This window comes from Peromyscus californicus, unplaced genomic scaffold (assembly GCF_007827085.1).
Source record: "Peromyscus californicus insignis strain IS unplaced genomic scaffold, ASM782708v3 Scaffold_7__1_contigs__length_154581171, whole genome shotgun sequence".
In the NCBI taxonomy this organism is placed as follows: Eukaryota; Metazoa; Chordata; class Mammalia; order Rodentia; family Cricetidae; genus Peromyscus; species Peromyscus californicus.
Genome location: NW_026294595.1, coordinates 5,326,586 through 5,349,404, shown reverse-complemented (window position 1 = coordinate 5,349,404; position 22,819 = coordinate 5,326,586). Strand labels below are relative to the sequence as shown.

At 48.2% G+C, this 22,819-nt stretch overlaps 1 protein-coding gene and 1 long non-coding RNA gene across 2 annotated transcripts in view; one reads left to right on the top strand and one right to left on the bottom strand.

The window, feature by feature from the left end:
• Mvb12b (multivesicular body subunit 12B) overlaps positions 1-13,016 on the bottom strand; it is a 163,492-nt gene extending 150,476 nt beyond the window's left edge. Inside the window, exon 1 of the mRNA XM_052725728.1 lies at positions 12,853-13,016. Within this exon, the coding sequence (XP_052581688.1) occupies positions 12,853-12,927 (75 nt within the window). The 5' untranslated portion in view covers positions 12,928-13,016. The remainder of the gene's footprint in view (positions 1-12,852) is intronic.
• A 66-nt stretch (positions 13,017-13,082) lies between these two features.
• LOC128101591 (uncharacterized) lies at positions 13,083-22,570 on the top strand. Its single transcript, XR_008215131.1, has 3 exons — positions 13,083-14,282; positions 15,551-15,682; positions 21,749-22,570. It is a non-coding gene; the product is annotated as an uncharacterized LOC128101591 (long non-coding RNA).
• The last annotated feature ends 249 nt before the right edge of the window (positions 22,571-22,819 follow it).

Below are 22,819 nucleotides of genomic sequence, written 5' to 3'. Positions count from 1 at the left end.
AGACCCCGAACTCCGATAAAGAATTCACCCCGACACACCTCAAGCTGTTAGCATGGAATGCTGAGGGCTCCTGTCTACTCTCAGGAGGTAATTTCAACTCAAACCCAAAAGCACATTGCCCTATGTTCCAGGGTGGTCTCGAACTCCTGTCCTCCTGCCTCCAGCTCCAAGTGTTCATATTAAAGGTGTGTACATCTAGTTTTATATGGTACTAGGAATGAAACCCAGGGCTTTATGTAGGCTAGACAAGCATGCTACCCACTGAGATACCTGCCCAGCCCCACATTGTTCTTAACTCTGCTCCCAAATGCCTGATTTCTGAACAGGGACCAATACTGGAGGGGCTCCCCTTGTGAAGTCTCAGAGCAACTTCTGTCCCTCATACAATGCTCCCACATGGAGCTAGGATCCCAGACATACAGTCTAGCCACACCATGGCTAGACATTGAGCAGAGAACTCAGCAAGCACCTAAAACAGAGAAGGCATTTGGGGCATGGGCACAGGAGGCACCGGGCTCTGGATGCCACACTTACAAGTTAGTGTCTGAACAAGGAATTAAGCCTTGGAGAGCCCCACCCAGCTTTCTCTCAACTGTAAAATGAGGTCTTGATTCACTCCCCATCTGTTGCAAAAACTAAGAGAGAGGATATAAAAGAAGGGCCCAGAGCGGTCCTGGACACACAGTAGGCACCCAGAAAAAAAGCAGGTGGACTGAAGGGCTTAAGAGCACATGGGTTCTGGCTTGGGCAGCAATGGGAGGCACCATTCACTAGGGGTCTGGCCCATTTCTTTGTCTAGTAACCGCCCCCGGGTCAAGTGGCACTTCCTCAAAGCTAAGCACTAACAGTGATCCTAATTCTCACTGGTCACTGGGATGAAAAGAAGGAACATGGAATTACTATACTGCTGCTCAGTGCTTCTCCACAGGACCAGTGGAGGAGGCTGATGAAGTGTGGGGAGCAGTGGACCTGGAGGCTGGGGTGGCAGTGCCCCAGACACCAAACAAAAACAGCAACACCTGATACAGAGTACTGTTACTGGGCAAGCTGTGGAAAAAGAACAAACAAATCCCACCTCTCTGCAGCAATTAAGCCCGCTGGCTGCGGCGCTCTCAAGGCTGGCTACAGTTTCAAAAGCAAACCAAACATCCTGCCCAAAGAGGCAGCAGGGGGCAAGTTCCTGCTCCTCAGCTTGTTATCAAAAGGCACTGGCCGCTCAAAATGCTGTAGCCTACCTCACAGGAACCACCAAAATGCTACACACAGGTCACCCATTTAGTCAGCAGAACCCACAAAGCACCCCAGAAACAGACTTGTTTCTGGATAGGGCTTCGTCGTGCCTGGAACCCCTGCCCTCTCAGCCAAGTTACAGAGTTATATTTTATTTGCTTATACCAAAAATAAGCTTCCAACAACCCGGGGCAGGAGGTGGCAACCATGCCACACCACTCTACCCTTTCCTAGTTTCGATTTTCATTTTCTAGCAGGTTTTATCTGTAACAGGCGGGGCTTAGTGCTCTTACACCCAGTAGGTATTAAGCAAATATCACCGAGTGACTCCACACGTGTGACCCCAATATGGGTTTAGGGTTAAACTCCTGCACCTGCCCAATCCAGAGCAGCTCTCTAAACAAAATGCTCTGCCCCTGAAAAAGTCTGTATTATGGGAACATAAAAACCACACACGGCTGCAGTTTGCAAAATATTGGTACCTGCTGTTGGTTACCAAAAATGCTTTGCAATTAACAACTCATTAGCAGAATGTACAAATCCTGCCAGTGTTAAATATCACGCTGTGAGTTTAATAAAGGACATGTGAAACAACAAAATATTGTTTGAAGACTACTGCCTTTACTATCAAAGGGAAAGGGATGGGAACGAAAAGCAGAAAAGGGAAGGAAAGGAAGAAGGAGAGGATGGGAAAGGGAGGAGGCAGGGAGAGATTAAGTGAGCACACACAGGGAATATCTCATTGGCTGGGAGACACATGGTCTGGGATGGCAACGCACTCCACAAGGCATGATGACAGGGTGAGGGAGAGTGTGCTCACAAGGGGAAGGTACTGCTCCCACAATGCACCTGGGGAGGCACCCAGACGCAGTTTCCAAGATGGCTGCAGGCAGGCAACCTCCAGCTGAAGCAGACAATGAGCGGGGCCTCAGAGCTCCGGAGACCAGCCTGGCCAGCCCACGGCAGGTCTCCATGCAGCCAGCAGTCATCTCCATGCTCTCCCCGCTTCTCTCCCCCGGTTGCTGAGTTGCTGTGCCCTGGGGATCAAGGCAGCCTTTGTGCCTCGGAGACAAATGGCTGTTCCAGGGGCTGAGGCCCACTTAGCGGTGGGGCATGGCCGCCACCAGCCAAGGAGCCTCTTAATGAGAAACGCCCAAGATATCCATGGCAGAGGCCATCGCTCAAAGTGGCTTGCCCTGAATTACATATTTTCTGACTGCAAATGACTTCTAACAGCATCTCGACCGGCACTTCAATTGACCTTCCTAACAAAAGGCCATTTATTAACTTGCTCTCCATGTTTCCTCAGGCTGCTTGGAGCCTCCAGCTCCCAGGGAAGGCACAGGAGCAGAACAGGACCCTGCCATCCAGGGTCGTGGGCCAGGCCTCTGCCAGGAGTGAGAGGGGCCATGAATGGGAGCCTAATAGAGGGCCCGGAGGGAGAGCTAGGGAGCAGGTGTTTAAGACCATCATTGACCTGCCAGGCAGGAGGTGACTGGGTGAAATACAAAAGGCCTTCCCACAGCAACTCTGGTTCCCCCTTAGTGGCTCCTCAGCCACGTGAACACACCCCGTTAAGTCTGTACAGAACTCTGCAAGTCAGCTGAAACTCACCTCGGAGCAGGAGGGCCCACCAAGCTAGCCTTATGTTGTATAAGGGAAACTGAGGCTTGTTCCCAGACCCTGGCAGCTGGCAGTCCTCAGGCTAGCCTGTGCTCTGTTTCACGGCACACAGAGACCAACATCCTGCCCAAATGGGAAAGCAGTTTCAACACTAATTATATTTTAAAACGCCAAAGTGCCTCTTTCCCTGGCCATAGCTCAGTAAGTCAAGTAAAGGGGAAGAGTACAGAAAGATAAAAGTAGCATGGGATTAATTTCCCTCACACCTCAGTTTCGAGATTCAACATTCCCCTCATAAATAATTTACAACAATAAAAATGAGCTAAGGCCATGTTTGTGTAGGACAGAGGTAAATTCAGGCCTAATGAGGGAGATCTGAGCTCGGCACAGGAGGGAATGGGATGATCTATGGGCTGGCGTGTGCAGGATCCACAGCACACAGGGGCTCCATTACCAAACACGAGCATCAGGGCCGACCTGGAGGAAGGAAGTCGGGAGAGAGGCAGCTGCAGCCGCAGGAAGGTGTCCACAGGGGAAGCCAGAGTGGACACCCTATTGGGGCAGCTAGGTAACAGACACTGGGCCCAGTGGGTTCTCAACACAGGCCAGGTAAGGAAGCACAGTGTCGGGCACTTGAGAGTCACAGTGACCTTGAGCTGTTCTGATGTGACCTTCCAGGATATCAGATGTCAGTCCCCAGTGACTTTTCCTGAGGGGGGGCACGGGCCTCTGCTGGATCATTCTCAGGCTGAGGGCTGCAGAGCCCTGCTCCAGGCAAGAGTGTGTGCAGGCACACACAGGTGAGAGGGGGTCTTTCCCCCTCCACACCATGCTAGCTGCATTCACAAAGGAGGACTGGCCAGGAGGAGGTTTGGTCCCCCACAGGGCAGCACCTCAACAACACTGTCATCCCAGGTTCACAGAGAAATGAGCTTTAACTATGAAGCCCCTTCACAGTGTGGTGGCCAGCCGCCACACTGCTCCCTTGTAGCTGATCAAAGAATTACCACAGCCATGCACTTAATCCCCCAAAGCCAGCAGTTCTGGGCTTAACTGATGTTGCCCATTGTTTCAGAATCAAAGGCTGCCTCCAGCTCCAGCCAGGGAGAAAGTGAGGCTACTGTGTGTAGCACAGCTGAAAACTCAGGGGAACTTTGATATCATCTCTGTTTAATTTCCACAGCCTCAGTGAGCCTGGGGTTTATCTCGTTTTATCAACTCCAGTACTGAAATCAAAACCCAGCTAACAACACACAGTCCCTCCACAGAGGCCCTTCCAGCGATGGGGAGTGGGCCGGGGAGTTTAAAGTGTTTTCCAGGGCAAAGACTGCAGGGGGCAGGAGCTGCGGCCTTCAAAGGAGGCCGGCCTCCCTGCCATCCTGGCCTCCCTGCAGAGAGCACAAGGAGGCTAGCTCAGAAGCAGTGCCAGCACTGCCCGCCAGGGCTAAGGCATGATCACATATCTTCTGAAAAGAGTGATTTCAAAGTACGGGGCGGGGGCGGGGGGGGGGGGGGGTTAAACTGGCAGACTGTAATTGAAATGGTAAAATCAGTGGGTTAATTAAGTCCCTGCAGAAGGATGAACTGTGTTCAGCTTGCCTGGGTTCCAAGCTCAAGGGCAGCAAAACCACAAACTGTCTGCCCATACCCCGCTGCTTGTGGGGCATGAAAGGGGAGGGAGACGAGTTCACCCTCCAAGGGCACATGGGTGGACGCCTTCCCCAGTGCAGCTGCTGCTAAAGCCAGGTGTCCTCAGACAGGAAGGGCTCTGCAACCCTTTCCCAGTGGCAGGGACGGTCTCTGGGACCTCCCAAACACCAGCACCTTTCTGCGAAGGTAGACTATGGCTGGGCCTCCCCATCACACATCACACTGCACAGAAGAACACAGAGCTGAGACCAGGCGCCATGCAGCACCCGGTAGGGAGTGGGGCCAGCATCAGGCTACCTGACAGGGACAGTGCACCGCTGAGGGCCATCTGCTGGAGAGCCTCACACAGGACCTGCTCTGCCTGCACCTTGGAATGTGCACAGCTAAGCTGGTGACCATTAGAAGTCGAATCCCTGGGCAATTGCTATTGGACAGTTGGGGCAGCAGGTCACTGACTGTGGGGAGGACTGTTCTGATACCAGGAATGATGGTAAATATTTTTCTAAGCTCTCCTAGGTCACAGAATTTTCCGGCTAGGGGAAAAAAAAAACAGAAAAAAACAAAACAAAACAATGGTGAGCACTTCCTTTTTCCCCAGTAAAGGTCTGAGTTTTTCCTAATAGAAGAGTCTGGTACACACATGCATCAATCTAATCAGATCTTTCTCAGATTTATATTAATCATTTGAGGACCACACATGGTTCCCATAAAGCACACAAGTGTGGGATGGAGCTTCCCAGCACTGCCCAGCCAAAGTACCCAGCTCTATGAATGCCCTGGAACCCCGATCTGCACATGTCCTGGAACACAGCTCTGCACATGTCCTGGAACACAGCTCTGCACATGTCCTGGCACACAGCTAGAAGGCAGAGACCACCAGAACACAGTTGAGTCTCATTCTGCCTGGCGTATGAACACAGCAAACCAGGGCTGATCCTGCCCATTCCCATCGGATCTAGTCTGGTGATGCCATATTGGAAGACCCTGATAGAAGGAAAATGCTCAGCAAACAAAATCATCCCAGAAGGTCCCAAAAGCAAGGATCCTTTTCTGTTTAGTGCCACAGTATAAGTAAGTCGTACCGTTGTCCTGACGGCCAGCAACCGCAGAGCCCATATCCTTTTTGGCTTTCCCATCTTGAATGTTTCTCTAGTACATTCATCAATCTAATCAGTCCATCTGACAGCTGACAGCTTCCACAAGGACCTTCCAGTTCTCTCCTAAAACTCAGGGGTGTATCTGGTACCCTGCTGGCTGACTTGAACTGCATATCCCACTGACACCCCAGCCTGGCTCACCTTCACACATCCTCCCTCACCCCCTCCCCAACAGGGTCAGACATCTGTGGAGAGCTAGGACGAAAGGGATGCTCTCCTACACTTGGTAGCAGGAGTCTTCTGACTGATGGCAGGTTGTATGCAGGAGGGTCTCCTGGGAAGCCACTAAAACCCACAGCCCTGAGCCCTATGCTAGAAACAGATTCCAGGGCTGCCAGGGACGTGGGCAAGGAGCCTACAAAGCTGCATTCTCACAGGATCTCAGCTGATGCTCAAGCAGCTGGTCACCACCTGCAATTCAAGAACCCCACTGCAGGTCCTTATTACACGTTTGATAAGCAAATGATCAATTAATGAATGGAATGAACTGGAAGGTGACTTCCATTGAGAATAATCTCTGAGTTCCCTAGCCTCTCCCTCCCCATCTCAGGCCAGCCAGAGTACCCAGCTTCTCTTCCACAGACACACACCCCACCATTCAACATGTTAGGCACCTCTCCAGCTGCCCATCCAGACAAGTGCCATCACCCAGAGCTCTAATATCATCCTTAGCAGATGATCTCATTGTACACATATGCTCATGTAAACAAGTGTGAACAAAGGTGTGTGCACACATAGCCTTGCTGTTCGGGCTAGACGCTTTCCTAACACTGTTCAAAGGTGTGCTATGTGTGCCATAGTGCGATGCTCATACTAAGTGCTCAATACATGGTCTATTATGTATGGATAAAGAAGAATGAATGAATGAATGAGGGTCCTGCCTTCTCAAATACTGCCCAAGTTTCACTGGATTAAGGGGACTGCATAATGCAGCAAGAAGCAAATCTATCTGGCCCCTTTTGATGGGACCCCAGGCAGGGTCACTGACGTCCCAGAAGGACAACCTCAACTACTTGTGGAGGGGAGGAGACCCTGCAGTCTTCTAGACTTTTCCAAAGTGGATCTCAATGCAATGGTGATGGACGAGGGCCTGGCAGGGGCTGAAGGTGTCACGGGAGCAAGGAGACTGTCCTGAGGAGTTTGTCTATCAACAGCAACCTCACTCCCTACCCCGGTTCTGGATCTGGGCTGAGACTGGATAATGCAGACTGGGAGAAGCTCCACAATGCTGAGCGGCAGCAACAGATGAGATGTGCGCCCAGACTGCAGGGAATGGCCCCAAGGCAAGGAGCTGCAAATGAGGGGCACCTCCCTTAGAGGGAAGAGCTGTCCCCTAGAAGACAGAGGGTGGGGATGCTACAAGTCTCGATGACACTGACAAAGACTCAGTGGTCTGAACAAATAGGGACTGGGGGGTACAGCAAGCAGTAGATGAGCTCTGAAAAAAACGTTTATGAAATGCCAAAACAAACAATAAACAAAATCCAGCTAAACTTGATTTAAAAAAAAAAAATGGTGCCAGGCATGGTGGCGCACACGTTTAATCCCAGCACTTGGGAGGCAGAAGCAGGTGGATTTCTGTGAGTTCCAGGCCAGCCTGGTCTACAGAGCGAGTTCTAGGACAGCCAGGGCTACATAGACAAACCCTATCTCAAAAAAAACAAACCAAAAACGAAAAGAAAACGGCACTGCTGTCTATTCCACAGGATAAGCAATGGTGCCCAGGGCAAGGGACCGGTGGTCTGAAGCAAGGTATGCCAGGGCTCAGCGATGTTTCTCCCACCTACACGAATTCCTTCAAGCCTCCTCAGGCCTCCTACATTATCAGCCAGTGCAGGATGGCCAGCAGAGCGTAGTAATGGAGAAGGCACGGCTTTCCAGTCAGACCAGAATGCCAGCCGAAGCTCAGACACACACAGCTGTGGGCTCTACCCTCATTCAACCCAGGCCTGAGCTCTCACCAAATGAAGCCGGAGTCGTAGATATATTTTCTCTATGGAATTATTATGTGAATGGAACATCCAGAGTTGCATTGGAGGACATGATCAGCAGGGTAAAGGGGTGACTCAAACAGTGGGGGAAGACAGTTGCCAGCCACCTCTGCACACAGCATCTGAGGAGTTCTGTTCAAATCTATAAAGAACTAAGCTAAACAAGAGTCACCTGACTCGTCTCCAAGGGTGAGAGATGCCCAGACAGTGTGCAGCACAGGAGGAGATGTTCAGCTAGGAAGTCTCTAGGAAGTGCAAGTTAAAACCCAAAGCACAGTTAAAAGTGTCTTATACCCATTCGGCTGGCTACCTACAAAAGTAAAGAAAGTATCCAGAGGGTAACTAAAGCTGGAGGAGATGGAGAAATCAGAAACTTTGATGTTATTGGTGGGAATATACATGGTGGCCATCATTTTTGGAAAAAAGTGTGCTAATTTCCCGTATGATCCATTTCTAAGCTATGTACCCCAAAGAATTGAAATCAGAGTCAGAGCAGCCTCATTCAGTGGCCAAAATATGAATGGGCAAATGAAATTCAGTAGATATGTTCAATCATACATCATTTGGCCCTCAAAAGGAGAGAAAATCTTATTGGTGAAATTATTAAGGCCACTCCACGTAGTTAAAAGGAGATTTATTTAATGGCGTAACTTACAAGTTAAGGGATAGGTAGGTCGCGGGGTCTGGGGAAGGTGTATCGCAGTCCAGCGGTGTTCTCTGGAGCTCTGCTTGGCCCACCTTCACCATCCAAGGTCCTGGAACCCAGTGAGTGCGCCGCCCATCCAGATCTCAGGTCTCCAGGCACCTCCCTTGGCCCCGCCTTGTAGGCGTGACAGTTGCTGAAGTCTCAATGGGGGTTGGAACTTCCAGATCAAAGCTGGAATGGCTACCCACTACAAAATCTGACCCACACTATAACATGACGAAATGAGAATACTGTGCTAAGTAAAATAAGCCAGTCAGAAAAACTGACACATCGTAGCATTCCAGCTCCGTAAGGCTCCCAGCATGGTCATACTCAGGGATACAGAAAGTAGAGTGGAAGCTGCCAGGAACCATAAGGAGGGGACACGCGGAGCTGTTTAATATTTCAATTTCGCAAGCCAAAGAAAGTCCAGTGAGCTGGAGAAATGATTCAGCCTTGAAAACACAAGATGACCTAAGTTCAGCCCCCAGAACCCATGTCAAAAAGCCAGATGGAGGTGGGTGGGTGGTGTTGGAGAGATGGCTCAGCTGTAAAGAACACTGGTTGTTCTTCCAGAGGATCTAGGTTCAATTCCAAGCACCTACGTGGTGGCCTACAACCATCTGTAGCCCCAGTTCCAGGGACCCTCTTCCATCTTCTATGGGGACCAGCACACAAGTGCACCAACATACATACAAAGCAAAATATTCAGACACATAAAACAAATTTAAAATGAATAAATATATAAATAAAAAGCCAGAAATAGTAACACATGCTTGTAATCCCAGTGCTGAGGAGACCTAGATAGGAGGCTTTCTGGGCAGCCTAGGCCAGCCTAGCTTAATTATCATGGACCTAGGCCAATGAGAGACCCTGCCCCAAAAACCAGTGTGGGTGGTTTTGAGTAGTAGTACCTGAGGTTGACCTCTGACCTCCACACACATGCAAAGGTACACAAACACACAGAGAGAAAAGTTTCAAAAATCAGTTGCCCAACTATGTGTCTAGACTTCCTGCTACCAATCTATACACTTAACACTAGCTAAGGTGGTAAAGTTAACGTTGTCTGCATTTAACACTTTTCTAAAAGTGTCTAGAATCGTAGTTCTCAAATTTCAGCAGGCATAAGAACACCCCAAATGAGCTTACTAAGTACACAGGTTCAGTAAGGTCCCTTTCCTGGACACTCTGCCTCAGTGAAATCTGGGAATAAAACCCTGCACTCTGCATTTCCATAAACTTCACAGGCTTGTATGGCTCATTAAGAACTCATGTATGGAGCTGGAGAGGTTGCTCAGGGATTAGAACAGCGTACTGCTCTTGCAGAGGACCCACGTTTGGTTCCCAGCACCTGTGTTGGGTGGCTCATAACCACCTGTAACTCCAGCTCCAGGGGCTCCAACACTCTCTTCTGGCCTCCAAAAGTACCTGCACTCATGTATACATGCCTACACACACACACACACACACACACACACACACACACACACACACACACACACACACAGATAATTTAAAATAAAAATGAATCTTAAACTCTTGTATGGGTCAGGATGACGGTACAGCAGGTAAAGGAACTTGCCACTAAGTGTGATGACCTGAGCTTAATTCCTGGGACCTACATGGTGGAAGGAGAAATCAGGCTCCTACTAGTTGTCCTCTGACCTCCACGTACATGTAACCCTCGCCTGCTGTCACACGCAAGGATGACCTTTAAAAGAATCATGCATTTCTCTTTTAATGGCTATGAGGGTACTCGTCAGAACATTCTGTTGGTATCTAGTTTTTTAATTTTTTTAAGAGTGGATGTGGCATGTGCACACCTATCTGTATCTATATAGATAAAGAGAACACAGGAACACATCAGTAAAAATCCCAGCTAGAAGGCCCTCCCTCCTCAGAGAAGCTGAGATACTGAGCTCCTGTGTGTGTGGCCCTGGGTCCTGGGCCCATGGGGCTCTCATATTTCTGCCAGGACAAGCTTAGCATCTCGCCAGGAGTGTGCCAACTAAACCAAACACTGCCCATAGGATGTCCCCGACAAGGGAGGTGATGTCACACACCCTGGTGGTGGCTCTGCCTGCCAGGCAGCTGGAGTGAGGGAACTGACTTAGGCTCTGCTCTGCACACAGCACTGGGAAAGACAATTCCCTGGGGCAGCACAGTATGGTGAAGGCCTAGGAGAGCCCCAGGGATGGCAGAGACAGGAGAGGAAGCAGTTTCCTGCAGACGCCCTACAGGCAGCACCAACAGGCAAAGAAAGCTCTGCTCACCACCCACAGCTGGGTAGCCAGCGTCCTCAGCCCAACCACATCCAGGATGCAGTCACGTATCACTTCTCTGTCTCAGCAGCACTTGACACTGCCCATGCTCAACTCAACTCCAACGCCGTCATTATGTGGCTGTGTGGTGAAGCTATTGCCCTTTGGACATGAAGCACGGAGCACTTCTAACTGGCTATAGCAGAGGGACCCAAGTCACTTGGCTCCTGATGCCCCTGAAGCAGCTCTGCCATGAAATGGAGCAAAATTCAATGTTGGGACTCTCCCTTACTCCTTAAGCCTTGAGGGGGCATTCAGCCACTGTGTTCACACGGCCATGTGGTCTTGTAGCACATACAAAATCAAGATATTCCTGAATTCTTTTTCTGATGGGGCCTGACCCCAGCAGCAAATCATGTAAGCATTGCTGCGTGCTGGATCCCACTTAATTTTCATGAGGCTTTCCGCCTCTTGAAGGGTCAAGTGCGTTCCTGATTGATGATCTTTATGGGGTACTCATTATTTGCAAGCCACTTTTACAATTAAGAAAATGGGGAATCAAGAAAGGGATAGTGTTTTATTAGGGTCATCTAGGGTCTAAAGAGTGGGACAGAACTCAACCTGAGCCCTCAAATTCAAGCCCCATTTACTATAACATAGCGTCCTATTGCCCTGAGAAGGTCCTTCTTATGCCTGCAAACAGGCACTCAAAAATAAACTAAGTAAGCAAGCTTGATTACCAAATGCTTAACAGTAACTGCTAACTGGGCTGGGGGATGTGGCTCAGTGGTAGAGCTCACCAACATGCACAAGTTTGATCCTGAGCCCCAGAAAGAATACTAACTGCTTTTACTGATAATCCATGATAAACCACACCATGGCAGGTGCTGCATTAAATTCTCCTGCAACACTTCATTATATCCCACCATAACCCCACCATAGAGTCATTAGCTTCAGTCTATGTAACCAGGAAATGGCGACACAGAAAAGTTCATTAGAAAAGCCAGACACAGGCCAGGGTCTCGTTCTAAAGCCCTTGCACTTAACCTTAGTGAAATATTTTTGAAGTGGCCAAGGTCCACCAATGTAGGCACAGCAAAGGTCTTTAGCCTATATCAAGGACACAAAAACCAGAGGAAGGGATGGACGATGAGACAAGGTGATTTTATAGCCAATGAACCAGCCACCGCTCTGTCAATCGACCTCTGTGGGTCTTGGGGACCAAGCCCCTGCAGAAGCCCCGATTCTCAGAGACTGGCTTCAATGTGAGTGTGGCACAGTTCCTCAAAGCACCCCCAAGCGATTTCCCATCTCTGGTAACTAACCTCTGCCTACTCGGAGTTTGTCATTTAGCTTAGGTTTCTTCAGGGCTTATCTTCTAACTTTTCCAAGACAACTGATAAGATTTGCCAGCCCTGGTAAAAGGAGATAGGATCCAGCCAGCTGTCGGGAAACCCTCTCCAAGAAGGCACCACCAGAGACAAAGGCCCTGAAAGAGGAGCCCTGCCTGCTGTCTGCCAATGTGGCTGAAATCCAGGCGCTCTGGGTCTCACGTGGGGGCAGGGAGAAGAGGCAATGGCCATTTGCTTTGGGCCTGCCTGTCGTTTTGCCCCTTGTCTTGCTGAACAGGTCCTTGGGGGTCAGGGGACAGAGGAGAGATCAGCTGATAATTCAGGGACAGCTGTGTGCTGAAGACAAAGGGAACAAAGATGCTCCTGGGTCTACCTTATTCACATTCATCTGAGGATGTGGTCCCGGGTGCTGTGCCAAGCAGCCCCTTAGGCCTCACTTGCCCTGGCTGGCTGGAGTCGTTGCCAGGGGAGGTTCATCAACATGCCCACCGTGCTTCCTGGATGGCTGGTCACCTTGCAGACAGGTGCCCTACAGTCTGGGTACCCACAGGGAATGATGCCTGAGGGTCAGGTGCGCGCTCATCTGCACCCACGTGACAGCAAAGAGCCGGACCCCTGGCCAGGCGAGTCAAGGGAACTGTCCCCAGCGTGTGCCCCGGTGGATACCATCGCCCCTCACCTGGCTCCACCCTCGGAGCGGGGCTGCCACTCGAGTCCCCAGCTCGCTCCAGCCGCAAGGCCGGGCCGGAGCCCCGGGAGCCCGCGGCACCGCGCCGGGCGGAGGCCACCCTCCCGGGCCTGTCCCCACGCGGGGCCGGGCGCGCAGCCCGCAGGCCTGGGCCCGGCCGACTCCTCCCGCGCCCGCCCGCCCCCGCCCGTCCTCCCGCGCGGGCCTCACTTAACTGTTCCCCGCTGGGGCGGCGGCGGCTGCGGCGGCGGCGGGTCCCGGCTCCGTCTCACGCAGAAGCAGCTTCTCATCGCCCGGGCGGCGCGGGAGGAGCCGGGCCCGGGGCCCAGGCGGCTGCAGCCGGCGCCGCAGCTCGAGCGCAGCCTCCCCGGGAGCGGCGGCGGCGAGGGGCGGGGCGCGGCCTGGCGGCGGCGGCGGCGGCAGCGGCGGCGGCAGCGGCGGCTCGGGCCGGGGCCGGGGCGGGAGGGGCGCGCAGCCTGTGGCGGAGCCGGGAGCGCACCGCCCTGTGGCCCCCGGCGCCCTCGGTCCCCGCCCCCAGTCGGCCTCCGCTCGGCTCCGCTAGGCCTCGCCGTCCCCCTCGTCCACCGTTCAGCTCGGCCGTAGGTCCCTGGAAGACGCTCCGGCTCCCAGGCCTGCAGGCCCGGAGTGGCCCTTTGCAGGGACGCCCTCCCACCTGGCCCTGGGAGGCTTGACTGCACCCCGGGGCGATCCCCTCTGCTCTTCCCACTGCCCGGCTGACCTAAGGCGGCGCAGCCGGGCCTCAGACTGACCCCAAGCTCAGAACAGGTCTCAGCTCGCCCCTCTTGCTGGGCAAATGGTTTACCCACAGAGGCCTGGGGGCAAGCCTTGAGGAGGCATCTGGAGTAGGACGCCTGCTCCTGTAGTGCCTGGGGAAGGTACAAGAAGTCACAATGAAATGGAGCAGGACCCTCAGGCTGGGCAGAAAGGCGGCAACAGCCTTTGATCCCTGAACCACCTGCCCCTGCACAGCCGGGCCTGCAGGCCCTGGAGGGGACACGTGCTAAACTGGACATTTAAAACAGCACCATACACAGTAGCCAGCTTGATTTGCTCATGCACCAGGACTCATAGTCACACATCTCAGGCTTTTCCAAAATAGCCAGATCCTGAAGCTAGTGTGCCAAGCAGAAGTGTCTGTGGAGTAAAAGATCCAAATGTGTGCATGTATTCCAGGTATCTGTGCACTCAGAAACACCACTGGTCCAAAGGATTTGTAACAAGTGCAATCACACCATAAGGGGACAGACAATCTGTGTTATTAAACTGCTACAAAGCCCGGTGTGGCAATCGCTTTTAAATTCCAGTACTCAGGAGGCAGAGGCAGGCAAATCTCTAAGTTCAAGGCCAGCCCTAGTCTACATAGCGAGTTCCAGGACAGCCAGGGCTTCGTAGGGAGACCCTGTCTCCAACAAAAACCTGCTAAAAGGCAAAAGGAAAACTAATGTATTTACAGATTCATCATAACCCTAATACGAAGATCCAACAGAGATTTCACCAAAAAGAACACAAGTACAGAGCACTGTCTAGAGAACTGAATGTATGTGCTTTGATAAAAGGTGTCTGCTGTCTAAGGAGATGAGAAGTACTGTGTGCCACCCATCTGTCCACCTTTGGGAGACTCACAGTAAGTGTTACAACACAGAAGCCTCTGTGAAGGCCAGTAATAAAACAGAAACCAGGCTCCTTTGTTAGCCATTTCCCAGAATCATCTGGGCTAAGACTACTCTTTTCAAAGCTCATCAATTAACTTCCCACTGTATGAATCACTGCCATAGACTGACACACTTAATATGGTTGTTGCCCTACTAAATAAAATTGTAGCACTTTCTGATTCAGTTTGCTGTAAAACTCTCTATGATAAAGCAATATTTAGTCCAAAACTACAAAGAGAAAATTCAATATTAAGAAATCTATGCCGGGTGGTGGTGGCACACGCCTATAATCCTAGCACTCAGGAGGCAGAGGCAGGCGGATCTCTGTGAGTTCGAGGCCAGCCTGGTCTACAGAGTGAGTTTCAGGACAGACTCCAAAGCTACACAGAGAAACCCTGTCTCGAAAAAAACAAACAAACAAACAAAAGGGGAGGGGATCTGTGGATTTGGGCCTGGAGAGTTGGCGCAGAAGTTGAGGGCACTGACAGCTCTTCCAGAGGTCTTGGTTCAACTCCCAGCACTCGCATGGCAGCTCACAACTGTCCAGGGCACCAGGCACACAGTGCACAGACATAAAATACAAATAAATCCTTTTTAAAAGTAATAATAAAAGGAAAAGAGATATGTAAAATCAGGCCAGGTGTGTGGGGGGAGGTTTATTTATGAGCACTCTGTCTGTATACACACCCACATGCCTGAGAGGGCATCCTGATCTTATTACAGATGGTTGTGAGCCACCTTGTGAGTGCTGGGAATTGAACTCAGGACCTCTGGAAGAGCAGCCAGTGTCCTCCACCACCGAGCCATCTCTCCAGTCCTAGTAGCACACAGCTTCAATCCCAGCTGCCAGGAGGCAGAGGCAGGTGGATCTCTATGAGTTTGAGACCAGCCTGACCTACATAGAGAGTTCCAGGTCAGCCAGGGCGACATAGTTACCCCCTCCCCCTTTTTAAGATATTTGTAAATTCGTTGTATTGATTTTTTTTTTTTTTTTTTTTTTTTTTTTGGTTTTTTGAGACAGGGTTTCTCTGTGTAGCTTTGCGCCTTTCCTGGAACTCACTTGGTAGTCCAGGCTGGCCTCGAACTCACAGAGATCCGCCTGCCTCTGCCTCCCGAGTGCTGGGATTAAAGGCGTGCGCCACCACCGCCCGGCTGTATTGATTTTTTAAAAACAGATATTATAATATCAATAGGATAGATACTTTACATTTTTACATGTATTTTTATTTTGTGTGTATAGGTGGTTTGCATACATGTATGTATGGACACCACATGTGTGCAGTGCCAATGGATGCCAGAAGAAGGCATTGGATGCCATGGAATTGGAGTTAAGGACACCATGTGGGCGTTGGGAACCAAACCCTGGTCCTCGGTAAGTGTGTCAGGTGTTCTTAGCCTGAGACCTCTCTTCAGCCCTGGGATGGTTACTCTAAAAGTACTTAATGGATCTCAGCACCAACGTCTTATAAATGAAAACAAAACAGTGAACTAGAAAGAACGTTCGAAGGTGTTTTTGTTGTGTGGTAGTTTGGGTTTGGATTTTGGTTTTAGTTTGGTTTTGGTTTTTAAGAAGGGTCCCACTTTGTAACCCCAGTTGGCCTTGAACTCTCTCTGTAGACCAGGCTGGCCTGGAACTCACAGAGATCCATCTGTTTCTGCCTCCTGAAAGCTAGGATAAAGGCGTGCACCACCACACCTGGCCACATTTAAACTTTTTAACACGGCCAAGTTTATCTATCAGAAGCCATCAACACACACATCTGATGGCGAAACATTGGAGATATTCTTATTGAAATCAGAAACAAGAGTGCTTGATATGAGCATTATAAAGACAATGCAATAAGATAGAGAAGTAATTGAGAAGGACAAATTAAGAAGACAGAGAACATTTTTGTGATTAGTTCATGGTTTGTTTCCCTAAGACCAAAACACAAAAGAATGGACTTAAAATGCTACACACTTCGTTAAGTCTCTCTACACGGAGAGACTTTCAGGCTCTCCACCCTAGTGAAAAAGTAGATTGGAAGAAGTGATTAGTGAGTTTGGTGAAGGGATTAAAACAGAACAGATGGCTCTGAATTCTGTTTTGGCTCTGAGTTGACTGTAGACTGAATTTTTTTCATATGCTTTCACTATTGAGCAGAACTGTTTCTGGGGCGTAGACATATCACTGTCCCATTATTCTTGAAACTATAAAAATAAATCTGTCTACTTACAGGAGAAAGACAGCAAGTCTTCTCAGGCACCTTTGGCAGTAACGAGGGTAGAGTGTTTGTGTCCCATTTCCTTTTCCTCTGTGCCTCAGTTCATCCAAAACTAAAAGGCAGAGAGGCACTACCATAGAAGCCTAATACGCAACACTAAATACCAGTGATTACCATTCAGAATGTATGGTGGGAAATTATATTCACATTATTGATAAGTATTATGAGGTGTATGGTAATCATAAGCATAATCAGAAATGGCAAAGTCCATATAAAGAAAACAATAAAGCCTTACTAAGGGACATAAAAGGAGATGTTCATAAATGGAAACATAATAAATTCCTGGACAGGAAGTCTCAACATTACAAAGAATATCAATTTATGTATGCATAGATCTACAACAAGAAACAGTGTGATTTGGGGAAACAGTGATAGTAAACCATGACAAAATCATTGTGAAGTTTATTTTAGCAAATAAATATTGGGAAAATATTTCTGAAAAGGAGTTATGAGGTGATATTGTCTAACAGCTATTAAATAGACTATAAAACTCCAGCAAACAAATAAAACTACAGGTCGCTAGTGTAAGAATTTATACCTCTTAAAAAGATTGATTTTTATATGTGTGTGCACACATATATGTACAAGCACCCACAGAGGCCAGCAGAGGGCGTCAGATCGCCTAGAGCTGAAAATACAGGTGGATGTGAGCAGCTCAGTGTGGATGCTGGAAACTGAACTCAGGTCCTCTGTAAGAACAGCAAGCATTCTAAATTGCTGCTCATATCCCTGGCTCCAAGAACGTTTATCACTGAATTCCACCAATAAATATTTTCTTTTTATCTGTTGGTTTGTTTATATATTTCAATACAATTAAATGATACAAGTTTGTGTATTTCCACACACTCTACTACAGACCATCTTATCTGCCTAGACCACTCCAAAAACTTTTGCTTCTCGTCGACCAAATAGGTCTCTATTTCCATACTGCCTTAGTTCATTTCCCACTTATCATTCACCCTAATTTACAAAGATCCACTATTTGTTTTTCTATTCAGCTACCAGACCCTTTTCCAGAACAAAAACTCCATCCACTAAACAGGTAGACTTTAGATTTGTTTGGTTTTCCAAGCATAAATATAGCATGTGCCTTAGTAAGCATTTGCATAGGGAGAGGTATCAACCTTTAAAATGAGCATGTCCACAAGTTTATTCAAAGTAAACTGGAATATTCCTTTACACTGTGTGAACACATGCCACTGTGATTGGGTTAATAAAGAAGCTGACTGCCCAATATCTGGACAGGTAGAGGTTAGGTGGGACTGGCAGACAAAAGAGATTACAAAGAAGAAGGGAAGGAGTCTCAGGAGTTGTGAGGAGATGCAGAGGAAGCAGATGAACTTGCCGTACTGAGAAAAGGTACCAAGCCATGTGGCAGAGCATAGATAAAAAATATGGATTAATTTAAAATGTAAGCATTAGCAAGTAACAAGCCTGAGCTATTGGCCAAGCATTTTTAATTAATAATAAGTCTTTGTGTGATTATTTGGGAACTGGCTGGTGGGGGAAAAATTTAGCCTACAGTAAACTGACAGGTGTATTTAGTTGTTGCTTATGGTGTGAAAATATTGGACATACCCTGTTTAGCAATAACAGATTAGTCATTTTTTTAAAACTATAATGACAGAAACATACCATGGTATTTTATTAAATAAAAAGCAGGCTATGAGGATGGAGAGTCAGTGAAGTACTTGCCATGCAAACTGAGTCCAATCCTCAGAGCCCATAAAAAGGCTGGGCATGATGGTTTGCACCTGTAAGGCCAACACTGGAGAAGCAGAGGCAGGCAGATCTCTGGAGCTCAGTAGCCATGGATCTAAGCCTTATAAGAGAGCCCCAGGCCTACTCAGAGATTCTACCAATAAATAAGGAGGACATCTCATGAAGATCAACACCCAGTGTGAACTTCGGGCCTCCACACATATTGCACACACACACACACACACACAAACACACACACACACACACACACACACACACACACACACCAGGTTTAAAATATAATGCACTTAGTATATAAATGTCAATTTTACATGTATTTGTATTTATTTATAAATATTCTGTTATGCATAAAGATACTTAGGCTAACATTGATTTTTTTTAACCTTGGCTATCACTTAGAGATGGTCTATACACAAAGCATTATTTCTTTGTTAAAGTATTCATCTCACTTAGGAATATGGATGCATGTGTTTCACTGGACACCAGCCCTCTTCCTTCAGTGTCCTTATGTGGAAACAGAGCCATCAAGAGCACACATGTTGGGGCTGGAGAGCTGGCTCAGTAGTTAAGAGCACTTGAGGACTCACATTCAGTTCTAGCACCCACACTAGGCAGCTCACAATTACCTGAAACTAGCATGAACACTAGCATCCTCAGGCTGGTCCTTGCATTGAACACTAGCATCCTCAGTCTGGTCCTTGCATTGAACACTAGCATCCTCAGGCTGGTCCTTGCATTGGGCATCAGCATCCTCAGGCTGGTCCTTGCATTGAACACTAGCATCCTCAGGCTGGTCCTTGCATTGAACACTTGCATCCTCAGGCTGGTCCTTGCATTGGGCATCAACATCCTCAGGCTGGTCCTTGCATTGAACACTTGCATCCTCAGGCTGGTCCTTGCATTGAACACTAGCATCCTCAGTCTGGTCCTTGCATTGAACACTAGCATCCTCAGTCTGGTCCTTGCATTGAACACTAGCATCCTCAGGCTGGTCCTTGCATTGGGCATCAGCATCCTCAGGCTGGTCATTGCATTGAACACTAGCATCCTCAGGCTGGTCCTTGCATTGAACACTTGCATCCTCAGGCTGGTCCTTGCATTGGGCATCAACATCCTCAGGCTGGTCCTTGCATTGAACACTAGCATCCTCAGGCTGGTCCTTGCATTGAACACTAGCATCCTCAGGCTGGTCCTTGCACTGGGCACTAGCATCCTCAGGTTGGTCCTCTTTCCTTGTGGGCACAGGCTTGCTCCCTAGCTCCAGATGTCATGATCTCCTTTCCCAAGACAGGAAATGGGAAGCAAAATGTCCCCAGAAACTCTCCCAGCAGATCTGCTTAAGATTACATCTGACCAGAAATGATCACATGACCACGGCCCACTACAAGGGGAGCTGGGAAATTTGCTTCAACAGTTATGGTCACTTCTTGGAACTACCAAGATGTCCAGGCCATTTTTTAAAATACTACTCTGTTACCAGAGAAGAAAGCAATTAAGACTTTTGAAAAGGTTGTGATAGTAAATATATCCTTATAGGGCAGGCAAGCTGGCTCACTGGATAAAGGTGGCTTGCAGCCAAACCTGATGACCTGAGTTGGTGGACCTCAGTGTCCCTGAGACCTAAATGGTGGAAGGAAACAAGTGACTCAAATTGTCTTCTGACTTACACACACACACACACACACACACACACACACACACACACTAATAATGAATAATATTTTTTAATCCTGGGGAAAATCTTATTAGCTTATCTATTCTGATGACCACCCTAACCTAATCAAGCCACAATGTCAGCAAAGAACCCAGTTACTTCTACCATAAGAGCTGTTGTACAACAGTGGGTGGTCCCAGGCAAGCTCACCAATGTTTTGGTTTGGTATGTGTTACAATTGTATCTGCTTGTTCCTTACTACACCCTTTCCTAGATGCCTCTCAAACTCAGGGGGCACACCACATCTCCTCTCTTCTATCAAGCCTCACATTTGTATCCGGGTTCTGAGACTCGACCCTTCAAAATCTTCCCTTCCAAATCTCTGTGTTGGTGTCCATGTGTGAGTGGGCGGATACTACTCTCACTCCGTGTCCCTCCTGTGACCTTTAAATTCTATGCCCAACAAGGCAACTTGCCAGTCTTCCAGTGAAAGACTTCAAACATCCATTTCTCTTTGAAGAAACTGGTCCTAGCAACTCAAAAGCAGTGTGTCTTTCAGACCATTTATCTGCATGGATTCTTGTAAAACTTAACATTTTGGGAGGTCTATTTCTATAAAGCAGTTTAAGGTTTGTAGCAAAGTTGAACACAAAGCACAGTGCTCCCCCCGCCCCCACTACACTTTGCCCTTGCTACAAACATGACTTTCCACCCACATTGACATACCATTGTCACCCAAAGTCCAGAACTTACATCAGGGTTCATCTTGGAGTGTGTGTCCCATGCCTTTGGGTAGATATAATGACATGTGTCTAGCATCATACTGTGTATTCCTGGCCCTGAACAACCCCACATACCTACCTGTTCAACCTTCCCTCCCACACTCCTGGCAACCACTGACTTTAAAAAAAAAAGTCATCTCCAAAATTTCACCTTTTCCAGAATATCACATAGTTGAAATCTAGACTCACACCCTCACTTCCATGCACAGAAGGGTACTTTGTATCCTTTCATGGCTGGATAACACTTTTCTTTCTTCCTTTTTAAAATAAACAAACTGAAGAGAAAAAAATAATCTTTACTTTTCTCATATAGAGTTAACAGGTACTATTATTTTTTCCTAATGGCTTTTTTGTTGTTGTTCCAAGGTTTAACTCATTGAAGGTGGAGAAAGAATGCCATCCTAGCTTCATTTCCGTTACCTGATAAAATACTCTGACAAAAACCAACTGGAGGAGAAAGGGTTTATTTTGGCTCACAGTTCCAGGGTACAGGGAACTCACAATGGCAGGAACCTGAAGCATCTAGTCACATCACATTCAGTCAAGGGCAGAGAAAAATGAATGCATGCATGCTCACTCGCTTGCTTGTACTCAGCTCACTTTCTCTATTCTTATGTAGTTTAGGATGTTCTGTCTAGGGAATGGTGCTGCCCACAGTGGGCTGGGTCTTCCCACATTGACTAACTTAATAAAGACAATCCCTCACAGCCACAGCCACCACCAACTTAATCACACATTGAGACTCTTCCCAGGTGATTTAAGATTGTGTCAAGTTGACAACTACAGCTGACTACCACAGATGGGAAAGGTTCATTGCTGGGCTCAGAGTTACAATTGAAGAGGAGCAAGAGGGTCTTGGGTGCTGCCCCAGAGTGGGTTGACCGCAGTGATGTTCAGAATACAGAAGGAAAGAGTTTGAAAGGTTTGCTTTTCTTTGCCACAAAGGAATGATAAATATTTAATAGTACCTTTATTTTTATCACTGAATGATATTCCCCTGTCTGGATATACCACAGGTTATTTACCCGAGTAGCTCTACACCTTCTGGAAGGAATCTGATTGCTCTCCACTTCTGCCAGTGTCCACTTGCCTTTCTGCTTCCCACCATGTGCTGTGATGGCAAGAGGCCCTCTGCAGAGCCATGCTGCTGGACTTCCCCAAACCCAGAACCATGAGATCAACTCCATTCCTTTCGATGATCTCACCTCAGGTTTTTTGTTACAAAAACAGACTAATATGAGTCCCCTAAGGACAAAGTCCCTCACACAGACACAAAGTTATTCAAGTAAGAGGCCCACTCAACTTCCAACAGGACAGCATATGAATAAAGAGATGAACCAGTAAATGAAGGCATACTGGCTTTAGATGTGACTTCCACACTGGATGTGTTGAGAGGGATCTGCCACCAATCAGCTGCCTGAATGTGGGGGACTGTACAGAGTTCTACAGTGGGCCAGGACATAGATTCAGTTTTCTGAGCATAAAGCGTACTCAAGCACAACTCCATGGAGCCACCCAATCTAAACTCCTGTGTATCTCTAGCTAGGACACACAAGCATATCTGTGTCTGTGGCCCATGCATGTGGGTGATATAAAAATAAGTCAGTCTTTTTCTATGAAAAGAATATTCTGTACAGTATCATTGTTCCTTTCAGCTCACAAATACTAATGTCTCTTTGTTAGTGACTGCCTATCTGCTTATGAGACACAGTGTGCTCATTTGGTTTCCTTGCAAACAACTCATGGTTGATTTCTAAATTATCTTTAGAATTTACCAGTCCATGAAATCCCAAAGTCTGGGAATCAGGGCCTCCCTCATTAAGAATTCATGGTTTTGAATTTTTTTTTTTTTTTGGTTTTTCGAGACAGGGTTTCTTTGTGTAGCTTTGTGCCTGTCCTGGAACTCACTTGGTAGCCCAGGCTGGCCTCGAACTCACAGAGATCTGCCTGGCTCTGCCTCCCGAGTGCTGGGATTAAAGGCGTGCGCCACCACCGCCCGGCCGGTTTTGAATTTTTAACTCTATCTTTGACCTGAGCATTCCCTTAGGCAATGTGCTATTGTGGAATATTTTACTATGTAAAGATGT